This window comes from Sinohyriopsis cumingii, chromosome 15, assembly GCF_028554795.1.
Source record: "Sinohyriopsis cumingii isolate HCF-2022 chromosome 15, ASM2855479v2, whole genome shotgun sequence".
Classification (NCBI taxonomy): Eukaryota; Metazoa; Mollusca; class Bivalvia; order Unionida; family Unionidae; genus Sinohyriopsis; species Sinohyriopsis cumingii.
The window spans coordinates 106,661,200-106,684,963 of NC_142975.1; the positions used below are offsets into that span (position 1 = coordinate 106,661,200).

The 23,764-nt window shown below is 35.8% G+C and overlaps 1 protein-coding gene across 2 annotated transcripts in view; it reads right to left on the reverse strand.

The window, feature by feature from the left end:
• The window catches only part of LOC149782430 (neural cell adhesion molecule 2-like), a 189,514-nt gene that overhangs the window by 51,098 nt on the left and 114,652 nt on the right, over positions 1-23,764 (reverse strand). For both annotated transcript variants that reach the window (XM_089933829.1, XM_089933828.1), the window contains exons 7-10: positions 16,634-16,906; positions 13,445-13,717; positions 2,616-2,891; positions 588-887 (exon numbers count right to left, since the gene is read on the reverse strand). In XM_089933829.1, coding sequence (XP_089789955.1) covers positions 588-887; positions 2,616-2,891; positions 13,445-13,717; positions 16,634-16,906 — 1,122 coding nt within the window. The remainder of the gene's footprint in view (positions 1-587; positions 888-2,615; positions 2,892-13,444; positions 13,718-16,633; positions 16,907-23,764) is intronic.

The window sequence follows — 23,764 nt, forward strand, 5'->3', positions numbered from 1 at the left end:
TGACTTGCAACTAAATCACATCAGTATTGTTTTTTTTTCTCTAAATAAATGTCACTCCTCTCATAAAAAAAAACAACGATCTTGTTTTATTCTGAATCTAGAGTAAACCTAGAATGTGTCAACATCCACATGAACAAGGAAGTGACATAATACATAGTATGTTTGCTGACTCACATGTGATGTGTGTTTAAACCACTTAGAACGAAGTTTTGAACGATATTTCCGAGGCTGGATAAAATGTAGGTATATCAAGAAATTCTGACTTTGACTGTTTACCACAGTACATTTTGTGCTAACAAGGAGCAGCATGTAAATGAACGTTATGTGTGCTTTGATAATGTTAACATCCCAAACAATTTGCCTACATCATTATGTTATCATCTCTAATTTTGTAGTCCATGTCTGCGTATGTTCAAGTAAAATAAAAATACAAAGGATCAGAGTTATTCTGATTTTCTCAAGCCAAAATTACCTGGTGTAGCACATTAATTTAACATTCTTAATGCAAACAATTCCAGACGTGAAGTTTTTCTAAAATCCTTTCTGGGCTAGCTGCAAAATAAGAAGCTCATAAGAGTTATACTCACTTTCAGGTTTGATTTTGTATGGTTCGTTGTAGCTTCCAAAACTGTTACTCATGTTAACCATATAATACCCAAAGTCGCTCTCACTTGCAAGGTGAACCATGATGCTTGAGTACAGTCCCCTAGATGATGGAGACTGATATGGAACCATCTGCCACATGTCTGTCTCTTTTTCTCTGTGATACCATGTGATGTCTGTTGGCACTGGATAAGCTATCACGTACACTTCCAGGGTCACGTTTTCACCCAGGGCTCCATAATGTTCCATTGAAATATTTTTTCTGTAATCTAACCTTGGGTGGCCTTAACAGGAAAGAAGTAAATGATTTGAAAGATACTTGCATTAGCTTCTTTTTTAATGATGAATTAGATTTTTTCTCAGCATAATACAGATGTAAAACCCTGAGTTCCTAAAGCGATTGATTGTGTCGAACACCAGCACCAAGCCACACACACATGTTGGTGACTTTAGTCTTTTGATGTTTGATAAAATGGTGCCACATAATAACAGCTTTTAGCTCTGTGATGGATTTTCAGGACTAATAACGTACTTAAATTGATTTAAAAATTCAGGTAAGACTCTTTTATCCACCATTGCATTATTTAGTGCTTGGCTGCGTATGCGGTTTAAATATTAAACTGTATTTTGGCTAATGTTTGCGCAATCAATGTACACAAACTGCATTGAGAACAAACATATGAACAAAAGGGATTCATTGCTCATGGATCAATAATAAACATATTAACACTTATGAGCTGACATCTTTCAATAATAACATAAGATCAAATGTTTTAAAACATTTATTTTTGCACTACACTTCAAAAAATTGGTGAAATTGTAAAATTTCATGATGCATGCCAAGATTTTGTTATATTCAGATTCATATGGGATCTCTTCACAAAAATGATAACAAAATTGGAATTTTCTAAATCTTGGGTGTTATTTCAAATTTTAGAAATCTACAGCGGAACCAACAAGCCATCAATGTCATAGTCTGCTTCTCTGATCCAATAATTATCTTTACTTCCTAATTTCCGCAGCTTTAAATTGTATGAGAAAAGAAATAAAAGTTGCACTTTCTTCTAAATTGTATGTATTTTAATTTGGCTTGCTACTCTGCCTTTTCTATATTTAATTTAAAAATATAGCTGAAAAAAGTGGGGAATAAAAGCATGCTGTCCATTTTTGTCTTGCCAGTATATATCGGACTCAAATTAAATACCATTTTCAAGTTCAAAACCACTCACTGGGATCTGCATTAACACTTACCAAACCCCAATAAGCTGATATACTTCACACTTTAAAAACAAATTGCCAACACCACTATCATCAGCCAGAATTTGCAGAATAAAATTGTTCAAAACATCACTATGTGCATGTTTGTGCCGATTCCCACCATATTTTGAAGAGATATGTGAAGACTAGAGACTACAATAAGTGTGATACAGAGACAGTTCAACTATTTAGAACAATACCATCTATAAAACATGTTTATAAATAGTAGAATATGTGTTACTACTTCAATCAATTTTATCAAAACTTTATAAAAACAATCTTCAACAACAGTTTGTTTTGTATCCAGGAAGTTAGATTTTGAACTATAACATGAACAGTTTCTCACTGAAAATAACCATGCATCTATTGATAATTTTCTATATTAATTACAATTAAAGTCAAACATGTATTTTAATTTGCAATATTTTCTTTGGTAACAACAATTTGATTCTGCATCACAATTTTCTTTTGCATTTGACAAAGATCATGAAAAGAACAAACTCAGAAAATATTCAGTTTAAGACACGTTGAAAAAAACACTTATGCAATTTTATTTTTGTGACTGGACTGACTGAATCAGAGAAGTCAACCCCAAATCAATCCCATGAAAATCATACTGTATATTGCTGAAATTACTAATAACTACTAATTCCTTATGAATTGTATATATGTTTTGAAAAACATGTATAACTCTTTTTACTGAAGGTGACTGATGATGGAATGTATAGAATGAGAAGCGACCGATATAAACTTACATGCAATAATTACTTGAAGCTCTCTAGACACAGCAATTCCATTCATGATCCGATTTGTGGCATTACATGTGTATTTTCCAGCATCAAGACATGTAGCTGATTTGGTGTAGCTTAGATTCAGGGCCTTGTCCAACTCCAACTTCAAATCATTTTCAAGGTAAAGGGAGACAACTGAATATGGATTACTGTCCACCTGGCATTCAATTTCTAAGAGGTTACCTTCAGCAAGCACAGACGAATTGGATTTGGAATTGAACTTAGATATTGAAGCATTGTCTGAAAAAAGGAAAAGAATCAAATAAAATGCGGAATCATTAAGTAAAAGAAAAAGAATTAAGAATACTTGATAATTTCAGCTAAGAATGTTTAACAAAATTTTCATAATTTCACTGTTAATATTTTAGCCTTATTTAATGAACGCCACATTTTGTTCGTTTGTATTTCTTTTGGAGGAGAATGGAGAGTTGCTTTTTTAAGGTATATTTCATTTGAAAATGTAGCAATAAAACTACTATCATAGCTATATATTTGAAACCATAGCCTCAAAAACACGAACAAGGCATTACGTTGAATACCTTTTATATAGAAATTCCTCAGGATCTGATTCTTTCATTCCAGGTTGTAAATATAACAAAATGTTAACAAGAATACTGCAAACAATATATAATGTGTCTGCTAAATGTCTTGGATGGAGCTGATCTAGCAATTCTCAAATATTAAGGCTTCTTTGACTCATTATTGGATGGAGCTGATCTAGCAATTCTCAAATATTAAGGCTTCTTTGACTCATTATTGGATGGAGCTGATCTAGCAATTCTCAAATATTAAGGCTTCTTTGACTCATTAAGTGGAACGAATCTATTAGGCTTAGTGAAGAAACTATCATGTTCAATAGAAATTAGGTAATTAAAGAAATATGTTTCAAAGGCATGTTTAAGAGTATGATTCAGCCACAAATTACCTTATTTTCATTTTTTTCAAAATTAACAGCCGCCTTTCTGCACAAAGAAATTCCTAAATATCTTTTATTTCCAACATTATAATTTTAGTTTGCAAGCTTGGTGCTGGGTACTGCAGACCTTATGAAGCAACAATTAAATATTGATGCATGAAAAGCACTAATATGACCTTCCCCATTGCCTGCAGTCCATAAATCGAATAACCAAATATCAGCAGTTAATCAAATTCATGCAAGTTATATCTGACACTCAGTGGATTACACACAAGGCAGCATTACACCCAGAGCCAAACATTTGTGCAGATAAAAGCTATATGCTCACATAATCATGAGATGTATTTTAAATTTACAAAGAAATACAATTAAGAAGCTTTAGATGAATAAATAATGAATTTAGATTTAAAATAGTGCACTCATATTTATCAAGTAACTCAGTGTACTGTATGTTAATAAATTCATTGGAAGAATATATAAAGAGATAAAATAAACTACATATAAAACAATTAGTTTTCTGGGCAAGCCATTTAAAGATTTAGATATAACACTTTGAACAAATGAGAATACTGAGACAAAATTGTAACAAAATCAATTAAAGTGGTCAGTATAGATGACAAATCAGAATGTGGGATATCTAGACTGAACCAAAGTACAAGGTGTATTGGGATGTTCATTTTAGGCATACAATGAAAAATTCATTACACAGTCCATTTGAAGTGTACAAAAGATTCAAATGGTTTATTGAAAATTTTATTTTGGATGGACAATGATATAACTCATATGAAAACATTTCAGTAAGAGTTGAACAGTGTATTTCAGAGTCAAAAGTCAGTCCAAAATATCTGGAAGGTGGTGATAGTACTATGTTGATAACCAAACGATATGGTGATACAAATCAGTAGCATAACTAAGGTAAAAAAATAACAATTAACAAAAGTCTTCAGATACATCCAGTCTGAAAGATTTTATGTACTGCATTTACTATTTAATTACTTATTGTATGCAGTGCATGCCCAGCCAACATCAGCAATGTGTAGAGCATGCAGTCCACCAGGGAACTTTGTCAATGGGAAGTTGTTTACAATATGTGACATGGTCTGTAGAACGCTACAGCTACAAGATGAGCCAGTTGCCTGGCCCCATCGGGCAAGGCTGACTACACAACAACCATGACATGTCTGGAAATGGTTCAGCTTGGTCCACATATGTCACGGACGGTTGAAGCCAGGAGGGCAGACAGATGGCTCAGCTATGAGGCAGTGGTTTACAATAAATGCTGAAGACCATTTATCACTCCATGCTGAAATAGCTTTCATATCCTCTAGCAGTGAACCTAACCAGATTGGATGTCTTCAAGACAAGTGGACTGCCGGATGTGAGGTGACATCCATGTACATTGGAAATTTCTTACTAGCAGTTATGTACTTGATCCTGGTAACAGATATGTGGAGGAGGAATGGTGCTGAGTACTGGCAGCCATAGTAAAGGACTGGAACATAATGGTCCAGAGATTATGCAAATTGTTGTGTTGAGCTGAATGTCAGTTATCTTGGTATGGGACGATCGAGCCCAGACAGGAGCGCAATACTCAGCTGCTGAATAACGGAGGACCAATGATGATGTCTTGAGACAGTCGGAGCACTAGCACCCCAGGTTGAGCCAGTCAGTTTGCAGAGTAGGTTGTTTTGAGTGCTAAGGTTTGCTGCAGTTTTCTTCAGATGGTTATAGAAAGTCTGTGATCTGTCCAGAGTCACACTAAGGTATGTTAGTGTTGGGTCGTGCTTTATTTGCTGCCCACTGAGGAAAATACAAAGCTCATGGTTTGCATTTGCATTGTTAAGGTGGAAGATGTTGCAGACTGTCTTTGTTGTTCTTGGCTGTAGATGTCATGTCTTGAAAAAGTCCATCATTTCCTCCCTTCGGATTGGTGTCTTATTCAGGACTGGAACAAACAAATCTCACCAGTCAGAATTAAATGTTACATATTTCACTGTGTGACGTACCAGAAGTCTAGCCACCAAGTTCAACATGGGAACTTCGTTTAAATGTGGAAATTAGATGAAAATTAGTCAATTATACAAGGAAAACACATTTGGAATGTCCCCTTCATGCTGAACTTGCAGATGGGATAAGATTCTCATGGAATCAGCAAGGGGGAGGAGGGCATCGTGAACCATGACATCTAGTGAGTGAGTGTTTAGTGAGTCTGCTTTGACAGAAACATAGTAGGGTAAAAAGGTAAATCACTGAATTGTAAATCATATGAATTTATTTTACAACCTCAACATGGTATATGCACTTAAAAATTTACTAGCAATTGGTTGGTGCTGATTCAAAACAGCTTTTCACTGAATGTCAAGTCAAATATGATAGGCTTCTGATAATATTTTAGGAACATGCATTATTTGTTCCAACCTGCTGTTTTTTATGTTGTAGCCAAAGGTGCGTTCTCTGAAAAAGTAGTACTAGTGAATGCCATTGTTGTACTATGTAGTGTAAAATATCAATAATGATGGTAGCAACTTGCAAGGTGGATTCTGGAAACTAACAAACTATTAAAATTTCACCTGCATATCATGGCTTAAAAAGATAACCACCTATTACAAAGTTTTGTATTTTTTGTCCACAAAGCAATGTCAAAAGCATAACCAATCTGTATTAGGGAAATTTAAATGGAAGTTTACAAACTGGTGAATACAATTATGTATTTTAGCACACTATCAACATTCCATGTGGAGGCCTGGTGAGGAGGGGTCATGTTTGGACTAAAGCACTCGCCTTTACCAATTACTGCCATCTCAACTCTGTCTACATGGGTTGGAGCCTTGGGCTCACCAATGTGGGTATTTGAGAAAGCTTGCCAGAAGCTTCCTTTTGGTAAGTGGTTCTTACTGGGATTTCTGCAGGTTCGTGCTCCTTTAGTTATAATGGCTGCAATTTATAGCCTATATTGTGCTCAGAAATGGTATCAAACCCAAAACAACATCCCATGTGACTACATTCGTGGGTATATTATGTCTTGTTAACTATTTTTAATAAATACAGCAATTGGTGTTGAGAACCATTGAAACAATCTGACAAAACTAGAACTGTGCTCATAGCAGATTTGACTGTACTGATAGCACTATATTCTAATCCATTATGAGAAAAAGGTAAGAATTCCAAAACAAAATTTACAGATGTACAAGATGGATTGATCTGGTTTTAGTCATAAAAGCACATCAATCACTGCAGACATGTCCAATACTGTAACTTTGTCTCCAAATGGAGCATCAATTAACAGAAACTGACTTCAGTACATTTCTGTTTTCTATAGCCTTCCTGATGACCAAAAACAATTCCAAGCAAAATTTTGTAATTTGATTCATTTCAAAGGAATTCTGTGGAAGAAAAAGTATCTCAGATGTTCTGGGTAGAATGTACAACTGATCCGACATTAAAGACAGTTGACTGTGGAACTAAAATTGCATTGCTGAATATTGCTGCTAACACCCCCACTTCCCCTCAGCCTCCTCCAAATTTTGTAAAACTCTAAAATTACACTGAATAGGGGAACAACATATGGTAGTGAGAAATTACTCCATGAAAAAGAAAGGCATCAACAAGTGAAGCTTGGGGTCTGGTTTGTATGAAATATATTTTAGCAGATGTCATTATTGTCTTGAGACAAAATGGTCACTATTACATTTATCAATAAAGTAAAGTTCCTGGAACAATTAAGGCCTCAAAATGCATTCAGAGTCAGGGTTTACTTTGTGCGATTGAAAATCAGCCTTCATGTTAGATATGCCTAACAGATGGCTAGCACTGAGCTAATTATATTTTGCTCTACAAAATTCCCATATTTCCAAATGCCAGATTGTTGAGTCCATAAATCATACACCCAATCTTTCTAATTTATCAAAGGACAATAGCATTGTCCATAAGCATTCTTACATGTTGACCCTTAATTCCTGATCAGAAACATCGTAAAATGAAGAAACCTGCTTTTAATTCATGGAAATTAATGATCAGAGTTTCTCCTATGACAAATGGCCCTGACATATGATAAGCTAAACCTGATGTTAATAATAATAATAATAATACTTAATATCAGTCACCATGTTTTAAGGACAGCTGGTAGGGATTAACATCTCTTATGCTACTTGTTTAGGCTCTAATAAACAGTGACAAAAGAAAGACTGTAAACAACAAGCTCTGACAAATTTAACAAACAATTTATTTCCCTGGAAAAAAACACTGTAAAAATTGAAGGGAAAAAAAGAACTTAAGGTTTTAAAAATCAAATCCAAAAATAATCCAAGAATAAATCCACAAATTAAATTTTGGAAGTTCTAGCAATGAAATGTTCTAATGAATGCAAGTCTGAGTTCCGACAAAAAATCCAAAAGTGAAGGTGATGACGTATACTGCAGCCTTCATGGTGATATATTGTAAACAGTTCTTTGTAATTCCACAGTCAATAATATTACAGTGTTTGAATTTCCGAATATAATTTTGAAGAAATGTCTTTGTCCAAGAATTATATATGTGCACTCAAATATTTCCAGGAAAAAGAAGCAATCTTTTAGAATCCAAATAATTTGAATAAAAATTAAAATATAAGTCCAAACTATCACAACAAAAGGAACATCTCTACGTCCAGTGTTTAGAAGCCCAACTGAATAATTTCTCTATAGACAAGGCTATACAATAACTTGAGATGAAAAACAGATTTCCGGATGAGGGTCAACCCTCGAGAATAGCGTACAGGTATTTACGTCTAAAAACATGTAGTCCCAGTATGACCTTGACAAAAACCAATCATTTTACTCTAAGAATAAGATAAAAAATAAAAAGTTGTTTACTTGTTTCAGTGATTTCTGAATTAAGGTCGGGAACTAGGTCAGCTTAAGATACAAAATTCAGTGTTTACAACTAACACTTAGGTCAAACTAATTTCTGGAAAATGTCAAATTCCTAGTAAACAAAATTAAATTACTTCGACACATAATGAAATTGTTTTTTTTTAAACTGACAATTAAATTAAATCAAATATAAATTAAATAAAATATACATAACACATATCTGTTTAAATTGGAGTTCATTTGCTTAATTTATTATATTTCCCCCCTTGCAAACTTAGATGTTCTGGCCACATAGCCATAATGCTGGAATTAATCTACTCTTCTGCGGAAATCACTGTCCTCAAAATGCTGCCCCAGCTTTAGAATACATCATAAATTATGATGTAATTTCTCTGGTACAAAACTGTTACATAGCAAAATGTATTACCAATGTGTTAACTGTGAAACAAAATTTAAACATTGCCACTCTTTATTGCAATCTACCAAGATTACACACATTGGTATCAGAGTATCGTGCAGTGTTTGCAGACAAATGTTTCAAAAGAAAAGATGATCGGTTTAACCATGAGAAAAACTGAAGTGTTCTATGTTCTATGTCTATGAACTCTACTGAAATAAAAATGGAAATAAACAGAATAATTGAAATGATAAACACTGCTCACTGGTACTAACAGGAGTTTATACACCAACATGCTTTTCTTAAAGATATTTTGCAAGAATTTTCTTTTTTTACGGAGGATATATGGAGCCAAACAATGGATTGAAATGATTGTACCACCAGAAGAACAAAGCCGATGAACTCATGCAGGCTTATTGAGCCAAATTTATCAGTTACTGAGGACCTCTTGACACCAACAATTGGTTGGACTTTACACCAACATATTGCAAATAAAGACAATTTGATTAACACATAACACGACAGCAAGCCTGTGGAACTATATTGCAGTCAGATAAACGTACACACGAACCATATGTCAACCCTACTGACATATTTATGATTCTGCAGGGAATTTGAATCAATGATCAATTTGACACACATGCGAACTTTACTACAACCAATAATCTGTACAATAGCCTGGCAGTATTATGTAATGAATTACAGAAATTAACTTTATGGCGCTATAATATAAAGAACAAATTATCTGTAAAACAACAAAATAAATTATAAGAGTTTTCAAGTCATTTCTTTATTGATACAACTCTTTAAAAATCATATTCATCTATGTATCCGAATCCAGGCTACGAGAAAATGATTCATTTTGAAACCCAGATACTACAACAATAAATCATGACAACAATGGTCACATGACTTTACCAGTAGCAATATAGGATTCACCAGCATCACTGGCAACAAATGGGTATATACAGCTCTGACTGACATAACAAAGTGATCAGATGAAAATATGAATCAATCCAAATTATTCCCTTATTATAGAGGCCTGCTACTCTCTTTATCCAAGAGAATAAAGTCCATTGGTTGGATACAAGGTGGATGTTGGCATTGATTATACACCCCTGAGCCGTTTGCACTTGTATGTCTGGAAACCACTTATGGTCTGGAATTTTAAACCAGATTTCCAGATTCACCATTGGTAATGCTAAATTCTTACATTTCTTTGGCCATATGAACTACTCTGATAACTGCTTCACTTCAGTGCATATGCAAAATTCACACCATTAGCCAACTGTTCGGAAACTGCTGGCCATTTGCAATCGCAAAGTCAATAGTACCAGTGGGTTTTCTACAAAAATGAAACTTGTTGTTTATATGTAACCATGCACAGTTGTCCATAGTTTCCTGCAAAACTTCATGTGCAGCAAAAGACTGATTTTTAGTGTCGCAGGTATGCAGCATCCACCATTAAGGTAGAAACTCTGACTAATGCATTAAATATTGCTGTAGGAAGGAAACACTGTAAACTTCGTGCGATACATGTATAAAGGTAACACAAGTCTGAATAGAGCTTTAACTGTTTTTTAAATCATGTCGTTAAATAAATCCTATCTTATCTATCTTATCTTATTGACTTTTACAGGAGCCATGAAAAATGAAAGGAAAACACTAAACCAATGGACAAAATAGACATTTTGTAAATAGCTAAACAAACTGACCATCACTTTTGACAAGCATCCTGAGCAGTCACATGACTTATGCATACATACATGCCTACCCCGAACGAGGCATAAGTGCAATTATTGTTTAGTGGCAAAAAAGCATAATCTAAGCATAAACAACGTAATATAAATATACATGACATAATGAAAAATATACATTTATTTTTTATACTAACCTGAATCTACTGCTGGTGAAAATTCTTGGCAAAATCCATATGGATTAGTATCAATATACAAACACAAAACATAATGAAACATTATTTATATACAACACTCACTCTGACTATTATACATGTCTAACTTTCACTAAATTATCAGAAAGTCAATAAGCATAACAATATGCTTAGATTGCTGTATTGAATAACTCACATATTCTTTTTTTAAATTTGTACTGCACCACTGACTTTTCATTTAATCTGACATGTTTTTGAGTTTAATAAGATCCATCTGATCTAGCATTTTGCACATCCAAGAGACACACATATAAAGCATGTTTCACTTAATATCTGGCACCATTTTCTTTAAAGGTATGGACTGGTCTACTAACTAAATACAGTATTACATTCATGAGTTTGTGAAGCCCATTTGTTATGTATATCAGCAGCAGAGGCAGTGAACACCTTTTGCTGAAACGTAACTTTGAAAACTAAAAACCTCATATGAAAACAATAAAAAAATAAGGTCACTGACACTAAACCAAAGACTCTAACTTTACCGAGAGTTTCTCTCCAAGAGTCTCTTTTAGGATAAAGAAGGTTCAAAGAAATAATAGATTACAAGGAAAAGAACATGCCTCCACAAGTAATACATAATAAGAGAAAATAAAATACAGATACACAAAAAATATACATTTAACTTGTATCTGATGGTCAGATGAACTTTAGAACAACTAAATGAAATCTGTATTTAAATTTTTTAATAAATGGACATAAATAGATAGAAAAGCCTAGATACATGATCAATTTGAGACGTTTAAGACATAAAACTGAAAGAATGTCAGCTATATATTTTGAAAGAACCTCATAACATCAGTAGATGTGGTGAAGCAAATTATAGAATAGTCTGTACTAGATTGAAACTTAATATAAAACTTTTGTGTATTATTATTTTCTGTCCAACTTACATGTAAAATGTTGGGGGGAGTAAAACTAATTTATATTATGTAATACTTACCTGTCACTGTTGTTTCGTTTTATTGACACCAAACAGATGGCGACTATGGTGGCCATATTAGAAATCGGACTGCCAACAATTTCATTTATCACCAACTATATATCATAAGGTGGCCCCTGAAGGCCTAGTGGTCTAAAGTACTCACCCGTAACAGTCACTGCCATTTCACCTCTCCCTGCATGGTTTTGATTCTATGGCTCAATCTATGTGAGTATTTGTGAGATCTTACCAGTAGCTCTCTGTGGATCAGTGGTTATTACAGGGTTTTCCCAGGGGTCTTACTCTGCCAGTTATACTGGCCACCATTCATAGCCTATTGTGTGCTGAAAAATGGCACAAAACCAACCAATATCAGCAGCAACAATATTTCAGTGAAAACCCCAAATCAATATTGCTTTCAGTTCAGGAGGATTAGCCATTACAAAATTTCAAGGTGGGTAACATGATGGCTATACTAAATATTGGTTCTGCACCATTTTGATTTTGGTCCAACTAGATATTTCACAGAGATGGTGTAGTGATGTATGGGCAGCATTATTTTCATTTATGAACAACTAGACAATGGGATGAATGTGTGTGTAAAATTTCGTGCCAATCCTTTCAGTAGTTTTGGAGATGAGTGATGAGGAACTTATGATAAGAAACATGAGAAGAAGGATGACTGCTAAATTAGATGCCCTCAAATATTCCTCCATGCTAAGTTCACAGCAACAAAGAATTTCTTGTACTGGACTTAATATGTATTCCTGAGACTCATATTTCTTAGCTGGTGGTCTTTTAGCACAGGAATAAAGCAAACATGAACTGAACAACAACAAAATGATTGTAAGAGTTACCTTCAAATGCTCCTCTCAAAATACAATAGCAATTGGACAAGATAGAATATGTCAAAATACTTACTTAAGTCTTCCTGCCAAAATCAGTTCTTGGTCAGTCTCTTTATCTCACCTCCACCAAAGATCAGCCAAGTTTTAACCAGGGATCAACTTTTTATATCCTTATATTCTCATAAAACCTCAAAAGAATTCTGCATTTAGCCTCAAGCCATCCAGATTACTACAACATAGTAATTAATTGGCATTCATAATAAAACAAATCAGCAATAAATCATTCCACCAGTCATTGCACAGTTCAGGTCCCCATCAGACTGGTTTTGTCTGGTTTCTGTTATGTGTGACTGGAGTGTGTAAAAATAATTGTTGTGCTTCTTTTCTTCAACTTTTGTTCTTTCTTCAAAAGTGGTCAATTGTAATTTTAAAACTACATGACTTGGTAGATGACCTTTAAAATAGTATGTTTGTCCTACCACCGATAGAATCACATGCACGAATGCATATGCCAAATTTCACAGCAATCCTCAAAATAGTTCCTGGCCATCACATAATTTCTACTTGTCTAGAATCAGTAAATGGAAACAAAATATATGCAGGACTCTTTTGAACTGCACAGCACTATGAATGTTTGCAGATGCATGTTGCTTTGCCCTGTCTCAGAAATGCTAGCACATTTATCTAATAGGGCATCCACACATACATCCTTCCACCAAACCAGCTACAAATTTCCAAAAGTGGTCTGTGGACTTGCTTTTGAGCATCAAGAAATATGATACATTTCAAAGCAGCCCACTAATAAATAATGGTACATGTGTCCCATATTTAATAGTTGTATGTAAGGAATGTGAAAGGATGAATGAATGCTATAGAACAGATCTTTGAAGTTGAAGCTAAATATCAACTTACAAAGAACATCAATTATAAGCTGCTTGGAATCTGACCCTGTCTGTGGACTACCAGTAGTGGATACCATGGTGTTTCTGGCTGTACATGTGTGGACAACTGCCTTGTCTCTGGATATAGCAGCATAATAAAGCCTGGACATGTTCATGCTGTCCTCACCAGCAGGGTTCCATGTCAGCTGGGGATATGGGTTGCCATCTGCACTACACACCATCATGAATGACTGACCTTCAATGACTTCATTTGGCAATGTGAAGGGTTTCACAATTGGTGAATCTAGGAGGAAAAACAACAGGAGCCATAGTATTATGACACCAGCAATGTAAGATCAAAAACTGTTTAGAAATAACATCTATTCAAGGCAAAACAATGTTTACTTGCCTTCTTTCATTTCCAGATGCCTTGGAACACTCATTCCTTTTTTTGTGATAGAATATAAAGTTTGTGAATTATATACATTATACACCGTACACGTTTCCAGTCAAGGAAAATAATATGAACTAGTATGTATTTAGAATCTATGAGTAATAAAACGATTACTATTTTTGTTAAACAAGAATACCATGAGCAGTTTATTATGTATGTGTGTTAAAGGCCTCGAATTCATCATTATTATGGCACTATTAACTCTGTAGTCTCATATCACCTGGACCTTTGGTCATAGTACATAGTCTTGAACTAAATTTAATGTGCAGAAACATTTATTTCTAATATCTGCTGGATCATGGGTTCTCAATTTTGTCTTTTGCCCAAAATCTTGATATTATGCACCCAAACCCTACATGTGTTTTCATCAGAATAAAATCTAAATATATGCCTACAACATTTGATTAGTGGATGTCCGTGCATGTCTCTGTTGATGCTAGTAATAGCCATGCAAGTAGTTACAAATTGGTACACAGCAGTGAATGCTAATTATATAAAAATGTCTTTGACACTGAAGTCATTCAAGGTTTATGGCAGTGTGCTGAGTTGCAATGTAACATGCTTAATGGTCATTAAAACTTATTTATGAGGTTAACATCCTATGGCATGGAAGATTTTGAGGCTGACAAATGAGACTAAATTTATGCAAATACCCAATTTGTCTTGTAATTAGAATTTGTAAGTTTGGGAAGAAGTAATTCCGAAAAAATGGGCATTTATCATAATAAATGCTGGTCAATAATGAGTGTACAAAACATTTAAATGAGGGCAAAATCTGGAATGGAAATTCCATGATGCAGCTCATTTCAGGTTAACCATATTCAAACATTAATTTTGTCACGAACTATCTGACCCCATGATACAGCTTTTATTACAATAATGTTGTGTTGTTGTGATTTTGATTTTTAACGTAGCTTTAACAATTTTGCAGTCATATCGCTATGATGTCTGCAATGTGGCAGTTTATAGTGATGTCTAGCACTGGGGCATCATGCCGCAGACATGTTGCATGATGTCCCACCCAGTCACATTATCCTGACAACAGTCCGAACAGTCCTAACACTAACCTCTTAATGCTGAACGCCAAGTGAGGCAGCTGTTAGTACCATTTTTTTAAGTCTTTGGTATGACTCGGCCAGGGATCGAACCCACGAGGCGGACGCTCTAACCACTAGGCCACCGGAGCGTTACAATAATGTAAGTGCCCAAGGAAAATATGATAGTACAGTGCAACTAGTAACGTTAAGGTGGCAAGACTGTCAAAGCAAACAAGATTTTCTCATTTTTATACCACTATTAGTCCATTATTGTACTATTATTATCCTTTGTCCCTCTAAAATGTTGTGTGACAATTTGGAAAGTGGGGAACATAGTGTCCCCTGCCCTTGGATTCCCGTGAGCAATACTGTTCCATCAATAAAGTTTAGTCAAGGATATTATTCTAGAACTAATGTATGACATATTCATTTGTGTTTTATATTAAGTAACTTTGACTTTTGACCTTTAAGCACCAAAATCAACAGGCATCTTTCTTACCCCACTGCAAGCCATCCACAAAGTTTCATCTAGGTAAGTGGTGCTAAATTCCTATTGTTGAGCAGAGACCATTTTTCTTCTTTCCTTTAAATTGAACTTCACCTTGAACCTTTTGACATTCATAATACTTGCATGATCCACCTCATGGCAGGTGTATAAAAATGTTTACATTAACAAGCATAAAAACTAATACGTCAATCTGAGAAAGAAAAAGTGTTATAAAGTCAAAATTATGTATCATCACCTAAAATGTACATCTGAATTTTGCTAATGGGGTATGCTTCAATCTTGTATTATTTCCTGTCTGACTAAACAATACAAATCTTACAACTCTGATCTCTACAAAAGCTAAATCTGTCAATTGCATATTTTAATTTCACTGACCAAACTCATCAGAGGTTTTCATTGTATCATTAACCACTCCATTGTCCAAGTGGTTGGATCATGCATGTTGTATGTGGGAATTCATGAATTTAAACCCAGTTGAGTCATAACTACTGGTAAGACTTGTAAAAATGGTACTAGCAGCTGCCTCGCTAAGCGCTTAGCATTAATAGGTTAGGGTAGGACTGACCAGCCTGGTGTCAGGATATCGTGATCGGTTGGTACATGATACTACATGTCTGTGGCATGATGCCAAGTACTAGTCATCACTATAAACTGTCACACTCAAATGCCTGTAAAACTGCAAATTTGTCCAAACTGGAGCTAGCATTAATAAATAAAATTTAATATGTAAAATGTATGTTCATTTTATTGCTGTTGCTGCACAGGTACTAACAGATATAAAGATAGTGAGATAGTGTGTCACTACAAGTGAATTTTTATGTAAATTTGAGTCCAGCTGCATGTAATGTTTATCATTTTAAAGACTTGAACAGCTCATGCATAGCAAGTAAGCATGTTTTGCCAATCTTAATAAGAAAGCATTAATTCTGAAAAACATTAACATGTCATCCTTGAGAATCGAATTTGTTATCCATATGCTACAGTTATTAACTTATATAATTATCTAGAAATTTTAAACACATTAAATGGAAAATGACATCTTCATTGTTTGTCATTATATTAAAAAAAACATTTCAATTGAATTAAAACTATGGAAATGAACAGGCATGTTGTTGTAACTTAATTGAATAGCTCCATTCCATAAGTATATAGATAAAATAGGAGATAAACAAATGTACTTCTCGATGTGCTTATAAAATCAGAAAATGCAATTCCACTTACAAAGAACATCAATTAGAAGCTGCATGGAATCTGACCCTGTCTGAGGACTACCAGTAGTGGGTACCATGTTGTTTGTGGCTGTACATGTGTGGACAACTGCCTTGTCTCTGGATATAGCAGCATAATAAAGCCTGGACCTGTTAATGTTGTCCTCACCTGCAGGGTTCCATGTCAGCTGGGGCAATGGATTGCCATCTGCAGTGCACACTATCTCCAGTGGTTTACCTTGAATCACTTTCACTGGTGATGTGAAGGAGTTCACAGTTGGGGAATCTAGAATGGATGAAGGAGACACACAAGCATTAATAAACAAAGGGCATTGTGGTTGGCCCGGGAATCTGGAATGGATGAAGGAGACACACAAGCATTAATAAACAAAGGGCTTTGTGGTTGGCCCAGGAATCTGGAATGGATGAAAGAGACACAAAAGCATTAATAGACAAAGGGCTTTGTGGTTGGGGAATCTGAAATGGATGAAGGAGACATAAAAGCATTAATAAACAAAGGGCTTTGTAGTTGGAGATCTGAAATGGATGAAGGAGATACAAAAGCATTAATAAACAAAGGACTTTGTGGTTGGGGAATCTGGAATGGGTAAAGAAAAGAGGTAGACAAACTTGAATAAATTTCAAGCTGAAGAACTGAGGGTACAGTTACACCTCTACACATCCATGCAATGATTTGTTTTTGTTTTTATATTTATTTGTAATCACAAGACCCACAAGTAATGAAATGATAAAGATGGGAAATTCATCATTTAATACACTTACAATGAAACAAAACTAGTTGGTAGACTTAGCATTGTAAAATATCATCACTACATACATACAAATGTACTGCAAATGCTCACATAATCACAACCACACTGTCATAGAATAGTTGTTGTTGTTGTGGGGTTTAACGCCATTTTTCAGCACACAATAGGCTATGCATTGTGGCCAGTATTAATGGTGGAGGAAGAGACAGGGAAAATCACGGAAAGAACCACCGACCCACGAGAAGCTACTGGCAAGCTTTCTCATATACCCACATTGGCTGAATCTGAGACTCGAACCGGCACAGACAGAGGTGAGATGGCAGTGATCCCCTGTCATAGAATAAAAACATAACATAAAGACAAGGCTCTATCTTTAAAATCTATTAGATGGCAAAATATATGCCTAATTAGGGGTAATCTTTGGTGCTCTCAGCAGTTCAATAGGGAGTTATGAGGTAATGCTGATGTCATTTGATTAAGACAGTGAATAATAACAAAGAGACCTAATCTAAATGTTCCGTTCATTATGTAAAACCCCATCAGTTCTGAAATTTATTACAGCCAGAGTTTGCTTGCTTCACCAACCATGTAAAACATCTACCTTGACATGTTGTTTGGGTCCACCCAAATAACATAAAGTAAGGCTGATGTCTTACTTTGTTGGAGTAACTTCTCCAATAACGTCCAGAATCACAGCAAATGCATTTATACTTCTTGCCTTAAATGACTCTGATTTTGAGCACTATTTCAACAACTGCAATAAAAATAATCATACTTTATGTTTCATAAAAGAAACAAAATCCAATGAAGACACATTAAGTTACTAAGTGACTGCTGCAGCAATGCTAAAGATCCAAATAGTAATCGGATGGAACAGCTCAAGTTGCAGATGAAGACATTCAGTAGTGACAATAGGTGGGATTTTATTAAATTATTGGCCCTGAACATCTTCACAAATGAATTATCTGACAGGTCAATCTGTGGGAAAAAGATCGGTCAAGTCAGGAGAAACCCAAAGACAGCCCCTTGATGATGAAAGTTAAATATGCTTGAACAAAATTGGCCCAATATTTCTTGAAAAAGTTTCAAACAAAATGACAGAACATACAAAAAGTGCTGCTAAGAATAAATACAAGAAAATCACTTGTCAATTTATATGCTCTTTGTTGCATATTTTATAATCTATCTGATTATCTTATAATCTATCTGAAATTAAATACTGTTTTTAAGATAATACATTGCATTTTATACTGTTTTACAAGCCCCACAACTAAATGCTATTTTATGATTCAGGATGAAATGTTCCTATAGGTATATGTCAGATAGTCAAATTTTGCTTTAGAAACCATTCATAAAGTCATGTATCATTCTTGAGAAACTCTGCGCACTTAATTGTTCGTGAATGAAGATGACCCAACATGTGAACTAATGAACCCTTTTTTACAATATAAAACTTCTACATCAAAAAAATTGGACCTTAGAGCATTTGTCAGAGCATTTTCATCATCCATGTAATACAAATTTATCATCTCCAATTTGTTCACGAATATGCAAAAAGAATTTGTAATATGTTTTCATCTGACTTCCAATGAAGACAGAGCATACCTAAGAAAAAAGGGTATTGACCAGTTTTCCTGTTTACAACACTTCTATTGTTGTATGACAATGCAGTTACAAAAACCGTACCCATGTTAAAAGTTCGGTCTATTCCAATAATCATACTTTCCTGTACTGAACAATTAATTTATCAGGACCAAAATTTGTTCTGCAGTGTACAATACAATTACCAGGCATTTTCTTTTAGTCAGAATCACTTCCTGGACATGGTCATTTGTGTGAAGTTCACCTAAAATGCTATTGAATCACCGGAAAGATTTTTATTTCCTGGTTTAGATGCTTTGAGTTTCTTCAGTTCTCTATAATTTTGTCTGAATTTGCCTTGAACATTTAGGTGCAGTAAATGCATTTGTCTCTGCTTTATCTTTTACAGCTTCTCCAAGAATCTTATGATTTGTTCACCAATAGGGCTCATGATGCTTACTGTTTCATGTGGTTGTATAATTTTTAAAGACCCTTTTCCCACAATATTCTACCACAGCACATCTTTTTATAAAATGCAATCGACTGGGTGCCTTAATTATGGATGTTACATGTTTTCTAAACTTTTCATCTCCTTCTTGTAATACCTGAGGAATGAAAGTGCCCTTTAGGTTGTGGGTCAGTTGGAATATAATAGTAATGTTCTTATTCTGTACTTTTTCATACATATTACATTGTTTTTTGTATAAGCCAGATGCAGTATATTCCAATTCAAGCACAATGTTCTGGTTAACAGTGGTTCCTGCATGCATGTCCCATATACCACAATCATCAGGAAATCCATTATTGCCAATTATGTCTAGTAGGACATAAACATTACCTTTAGGCCCTGTTGGTATACAAGTTGGGAAATTGTTGGTGTTAGTGAGAACGGACTTCGTTACTTAAAAATCTCTCATTTTGCTTTAATTGTTTTATGTAACATTCGCTGTTGTCACAATTATTAACTTCAGTTTCATTATGATCTATCATTTTCTTTCTCCATAAGACATTTGTGGCTAGAAATAAAACTGTCTACTGTATCTATGTATTTATCATCATATAATTTAACGTCATCATCTCCATTAGCTTCATAACAGTAAGCACTGTGATCATCAGCCAATCAATTGCACGATAGTTGGCAGACGTTTAATGGTAGTTTGTGTGCTAGTGTTCTCCATCAATTGTTGCCATCATCAGCTGCAACAACTTCATGCAAGCAATTGCTCTCACAGGCAGACGATCCAGAAGACAATAGTTTGCATTTTGTAAGTTGCTGTCACATCTTATGCATTCCACGTTATATATCATCACTGACTGCCGCAAAGTGGTTCACATTCTCCCATACATTTGGTTCTGGTATTATTCTTAGTGAATACCACAATATGGTCTATGGAGAAGTGGACTCGAGCAGAGTACTTGGATAGAAAGTTTTGTTGAGCCACATACGGACACCATTTCATGACCATTTGGGTATACAGTAGTCAGTAGTTAAGTGGGCCACCATAGGGACAATGGGACTTAGCATTAAAAACACCCCTGGGCAACTCTAGGGACAATGGAAATTTAACATGGAGAAAAACGCTGGGCCACTTTAGGGACAATGGGAATTTAACATAGAGTTTGGGTCTGTCTAGGGACAAGGGAAATTAACATGGGAATAGAGTTTGGGTTTGTCTAGGGACAAGGGGAATTGAATATGGGATTTTTTTTTTTTTTTTTAAAAGTTTTTTTAAATTTAAATTTAAATTTAAATTTAGAAAAGGGGTAGGCAATGGAAAGGCTATCTCTTTTCGAGAAATATGGCTGGCCCTGAAAAGGGCCTTTGGGTTTATGTTAATGTATTCATTAACATAAATGGTACCGCATTGGTCTTCTTCTTGTCCTTAGGCTACGTCTCACTGTTGGTCCGTAAATCAGCACTCTTTTCAGGCATCCTTGTCTTTCTACGTAGATCCTACGTATCCACAGGCTGGTGTTTGTCCTGTGGACAACGGCCCACTTGGATCGGACATACATGGGTATGTCCGTCCGGAACATCATGGAAGACACAAGCGTAGAAGATTGCACATCGGTCCACATCTTGAAGCGACGAGAACAGGTGAATCAATGCACTGAACTGCGCTTATTTATAGGTAGAGGCAGGATTGAAACGGATTGAGTTCATTCACCAATCCAAACACGCGTTACAAAATTCATTCAGCCCGCATCCAATCCGAAGAGAGTAGTCTGTGACGTCAGTTGGTCTATATAGATTCGCTAGCGCTTGTGTGCAGTCAATCTATGCGACAGTGATTCAACATGACGGAAACTCAGAAAACGATCCATTGGGGTGCACCAGCAGGGGAGACTGCCCAAGGGAACCCGGACTTACTTTCAGAAGAGGTACATTGGGATTTTGTGGATTTTCTTACCTCGCAAGAATTTGTTCCGGAACCTTCATTACCTTCTTCATTACCGCAAGTGGAGAATTTTAGACAGAGACAGAAAGAAGAATTGGAGAAATTTATGCAACGACAAAAGGAAGCGGAACAAGCTTTTCTCCTATAGCAACAGCAACAGCAACAAGAAGAGGTAAGAAAAAAACAACAGCAACAACAGCAAGAAGAAGTAGCAGCAAAGAAACAAGAGGGTGAAAATCAAACGGCTACGGTACTGTTGGACATTTTAGCGGAGTTAAGAAGTCTGAAACAAATGTATCAGACTTCTTTATCACGACCGAAGAGAATACGACCTTCCCGAGCTAAACACGCCAACCCTGTGACTAAGCCTGTCGTACCACCCTTAGTGATTTCAACCCAATCATCAGAAGTAGGCCTTGGCCATGGCAAAGGCTTAAGGCAGTTAAAGTTGATTGGTTAAACTCACTCCTACACCATAAAGAAAAAAGGCCCTTTTCAGGGCCACCCACATTTCTCGAAAAGAAATACAATTTCAATTTGCCAATAACTCAAAAATAAACCCACCCATTTTACCCTTATAGTACGTGTCTGTGTATGAGTGCGTGAGTGTAGCTTCTTATTTTAAAATCAAAACTCAAAGACACTTACCTTATATCATTCATGTATTCTTTTATCCATTTTTTACAATCCAATTCACAATTCACCACAGAACACTTTAAAAAGTTCGTAGACTTCTTCTTTTTCATTATTTAGTCTCTCTGTTTTTTGAATTTCTTCACCGTTTTTTCCTCATTTTCTTCCCTTCTTCTTTTCTTCTCCTGTTTCTTTGCCTCTTTTAAATAGAATTGTCTTCTTTCTTCCTCTTCTTCCTCTGAAGAATCCCTCTCTTCTTCCGAAGAATCCCTCTCTTCTTTTGAAGAATCCTTCTTTTCTTCTGACTCCTCTTGTTTCTTTTTTGGGCAATCTGGAGACCAATGTCCTTTTTCTTTACAATAATAACAGGTATCTTGACTTTTGTCTTTTTTAGCCCCTGTTTTTGTTCTTTTTTGACGGTCTGGACACTCTGAAGACCAATGCCCTTTCTTCTGACAGATATAGCAAGTATCTTGACTTTTATCTCGAAAGGAAGGAGAGTAGTCCGTCGGCTGGTCTGAAGAGAATTTTCTAATGACCCCTCGCAAAGCTCTGACGAAACGTTCCATCTGGGTAGTCTCTTCCATCGTTGTGCTCAGCTTGAGAGTGAAATGAATAGTGAAAGGACAAGACACACACCCTTTTTATATACGCTGGTTTGCCAAGACTATAAATTAGTCTATGGTGTTTAAACTTGAGTCATTTGACGTTTTGCACTCAAGATGAAACGATCCCATTCATTCAAGAAGAAAGAAGAAGAAGAAAGTAAGAGGCAGAAACGTGATCTATCGCCTCGTACCAGGGCTGAAATCTTGGCACAGATTCATGCCAGTGATTTTGAAGAGGACAGAGTGAACCAGAATTTGAAACCTCTAAACCAAGTTCGTCACCCTTAGTCAACCCTGAAAAATACTATTCCATTCGAGAGATGGAAAAGTGCTCCTCTAGAAAATTTAGAACCACGGCTTACACCTACACGGTGAAGATTAAAGATTTCAAGGCCGACGTACCCTTGGAGAAAGCAGAAGGGTTCATCACCGAGATGTGGGATTCTTTGCTCACCGCACTCAAGCGACAATGTCAAGACAAAGAAGACGATCGCTTGACACTATCCATAGATCACGACGGTTTGAAATCCCCTGTTTGGATCGAGTTTAGCAGACCTGCAGAACTAACCCCTTCCAAAATCATGGACAAGATTCAACACGTACAACAATCTAATGACCAGTTTGACATCACCGATGGTAAAGCCACACTGAAAATGGCCCACGTCTCTCTTCCTCAAGGGACAGGACGCAAAAAGATGTTATTGGTGAACGAGCTTCGCAGCATTAAGCGTAGTCTTGTCCAAATTCACAATCCTCATGACCAGATGTGTTTAGCCCGTGCCATCGTGGTGGGACGAACCTATGCCAACAAGAACGACACGACAGAATGGAAAAGAACCTGGGAGAACATTCGAAAATCGAACCGAACCAAACAACGAAACGAAGCAGAACTCCTGTTGCAACAAGTTGGCCTGTCCAAAGACACACCCTGTGGCATTCCTGAGATGCAAAAATTGCAAGATGCCCTAGCTCCACGCTACACCTTGAAAGTGCACCCTCAAGAAATGCGCGGGTCTCTGTTGTTTCGAGGCCAAGACTTTAAGGACGGAAAATACATTCATGTTTATCATCACGATGACCATTTCGATACCATTACCAGTATCACCGGATTCCTGGGATACAGATATTACTGTGAGAAATGTGACTATGGTTA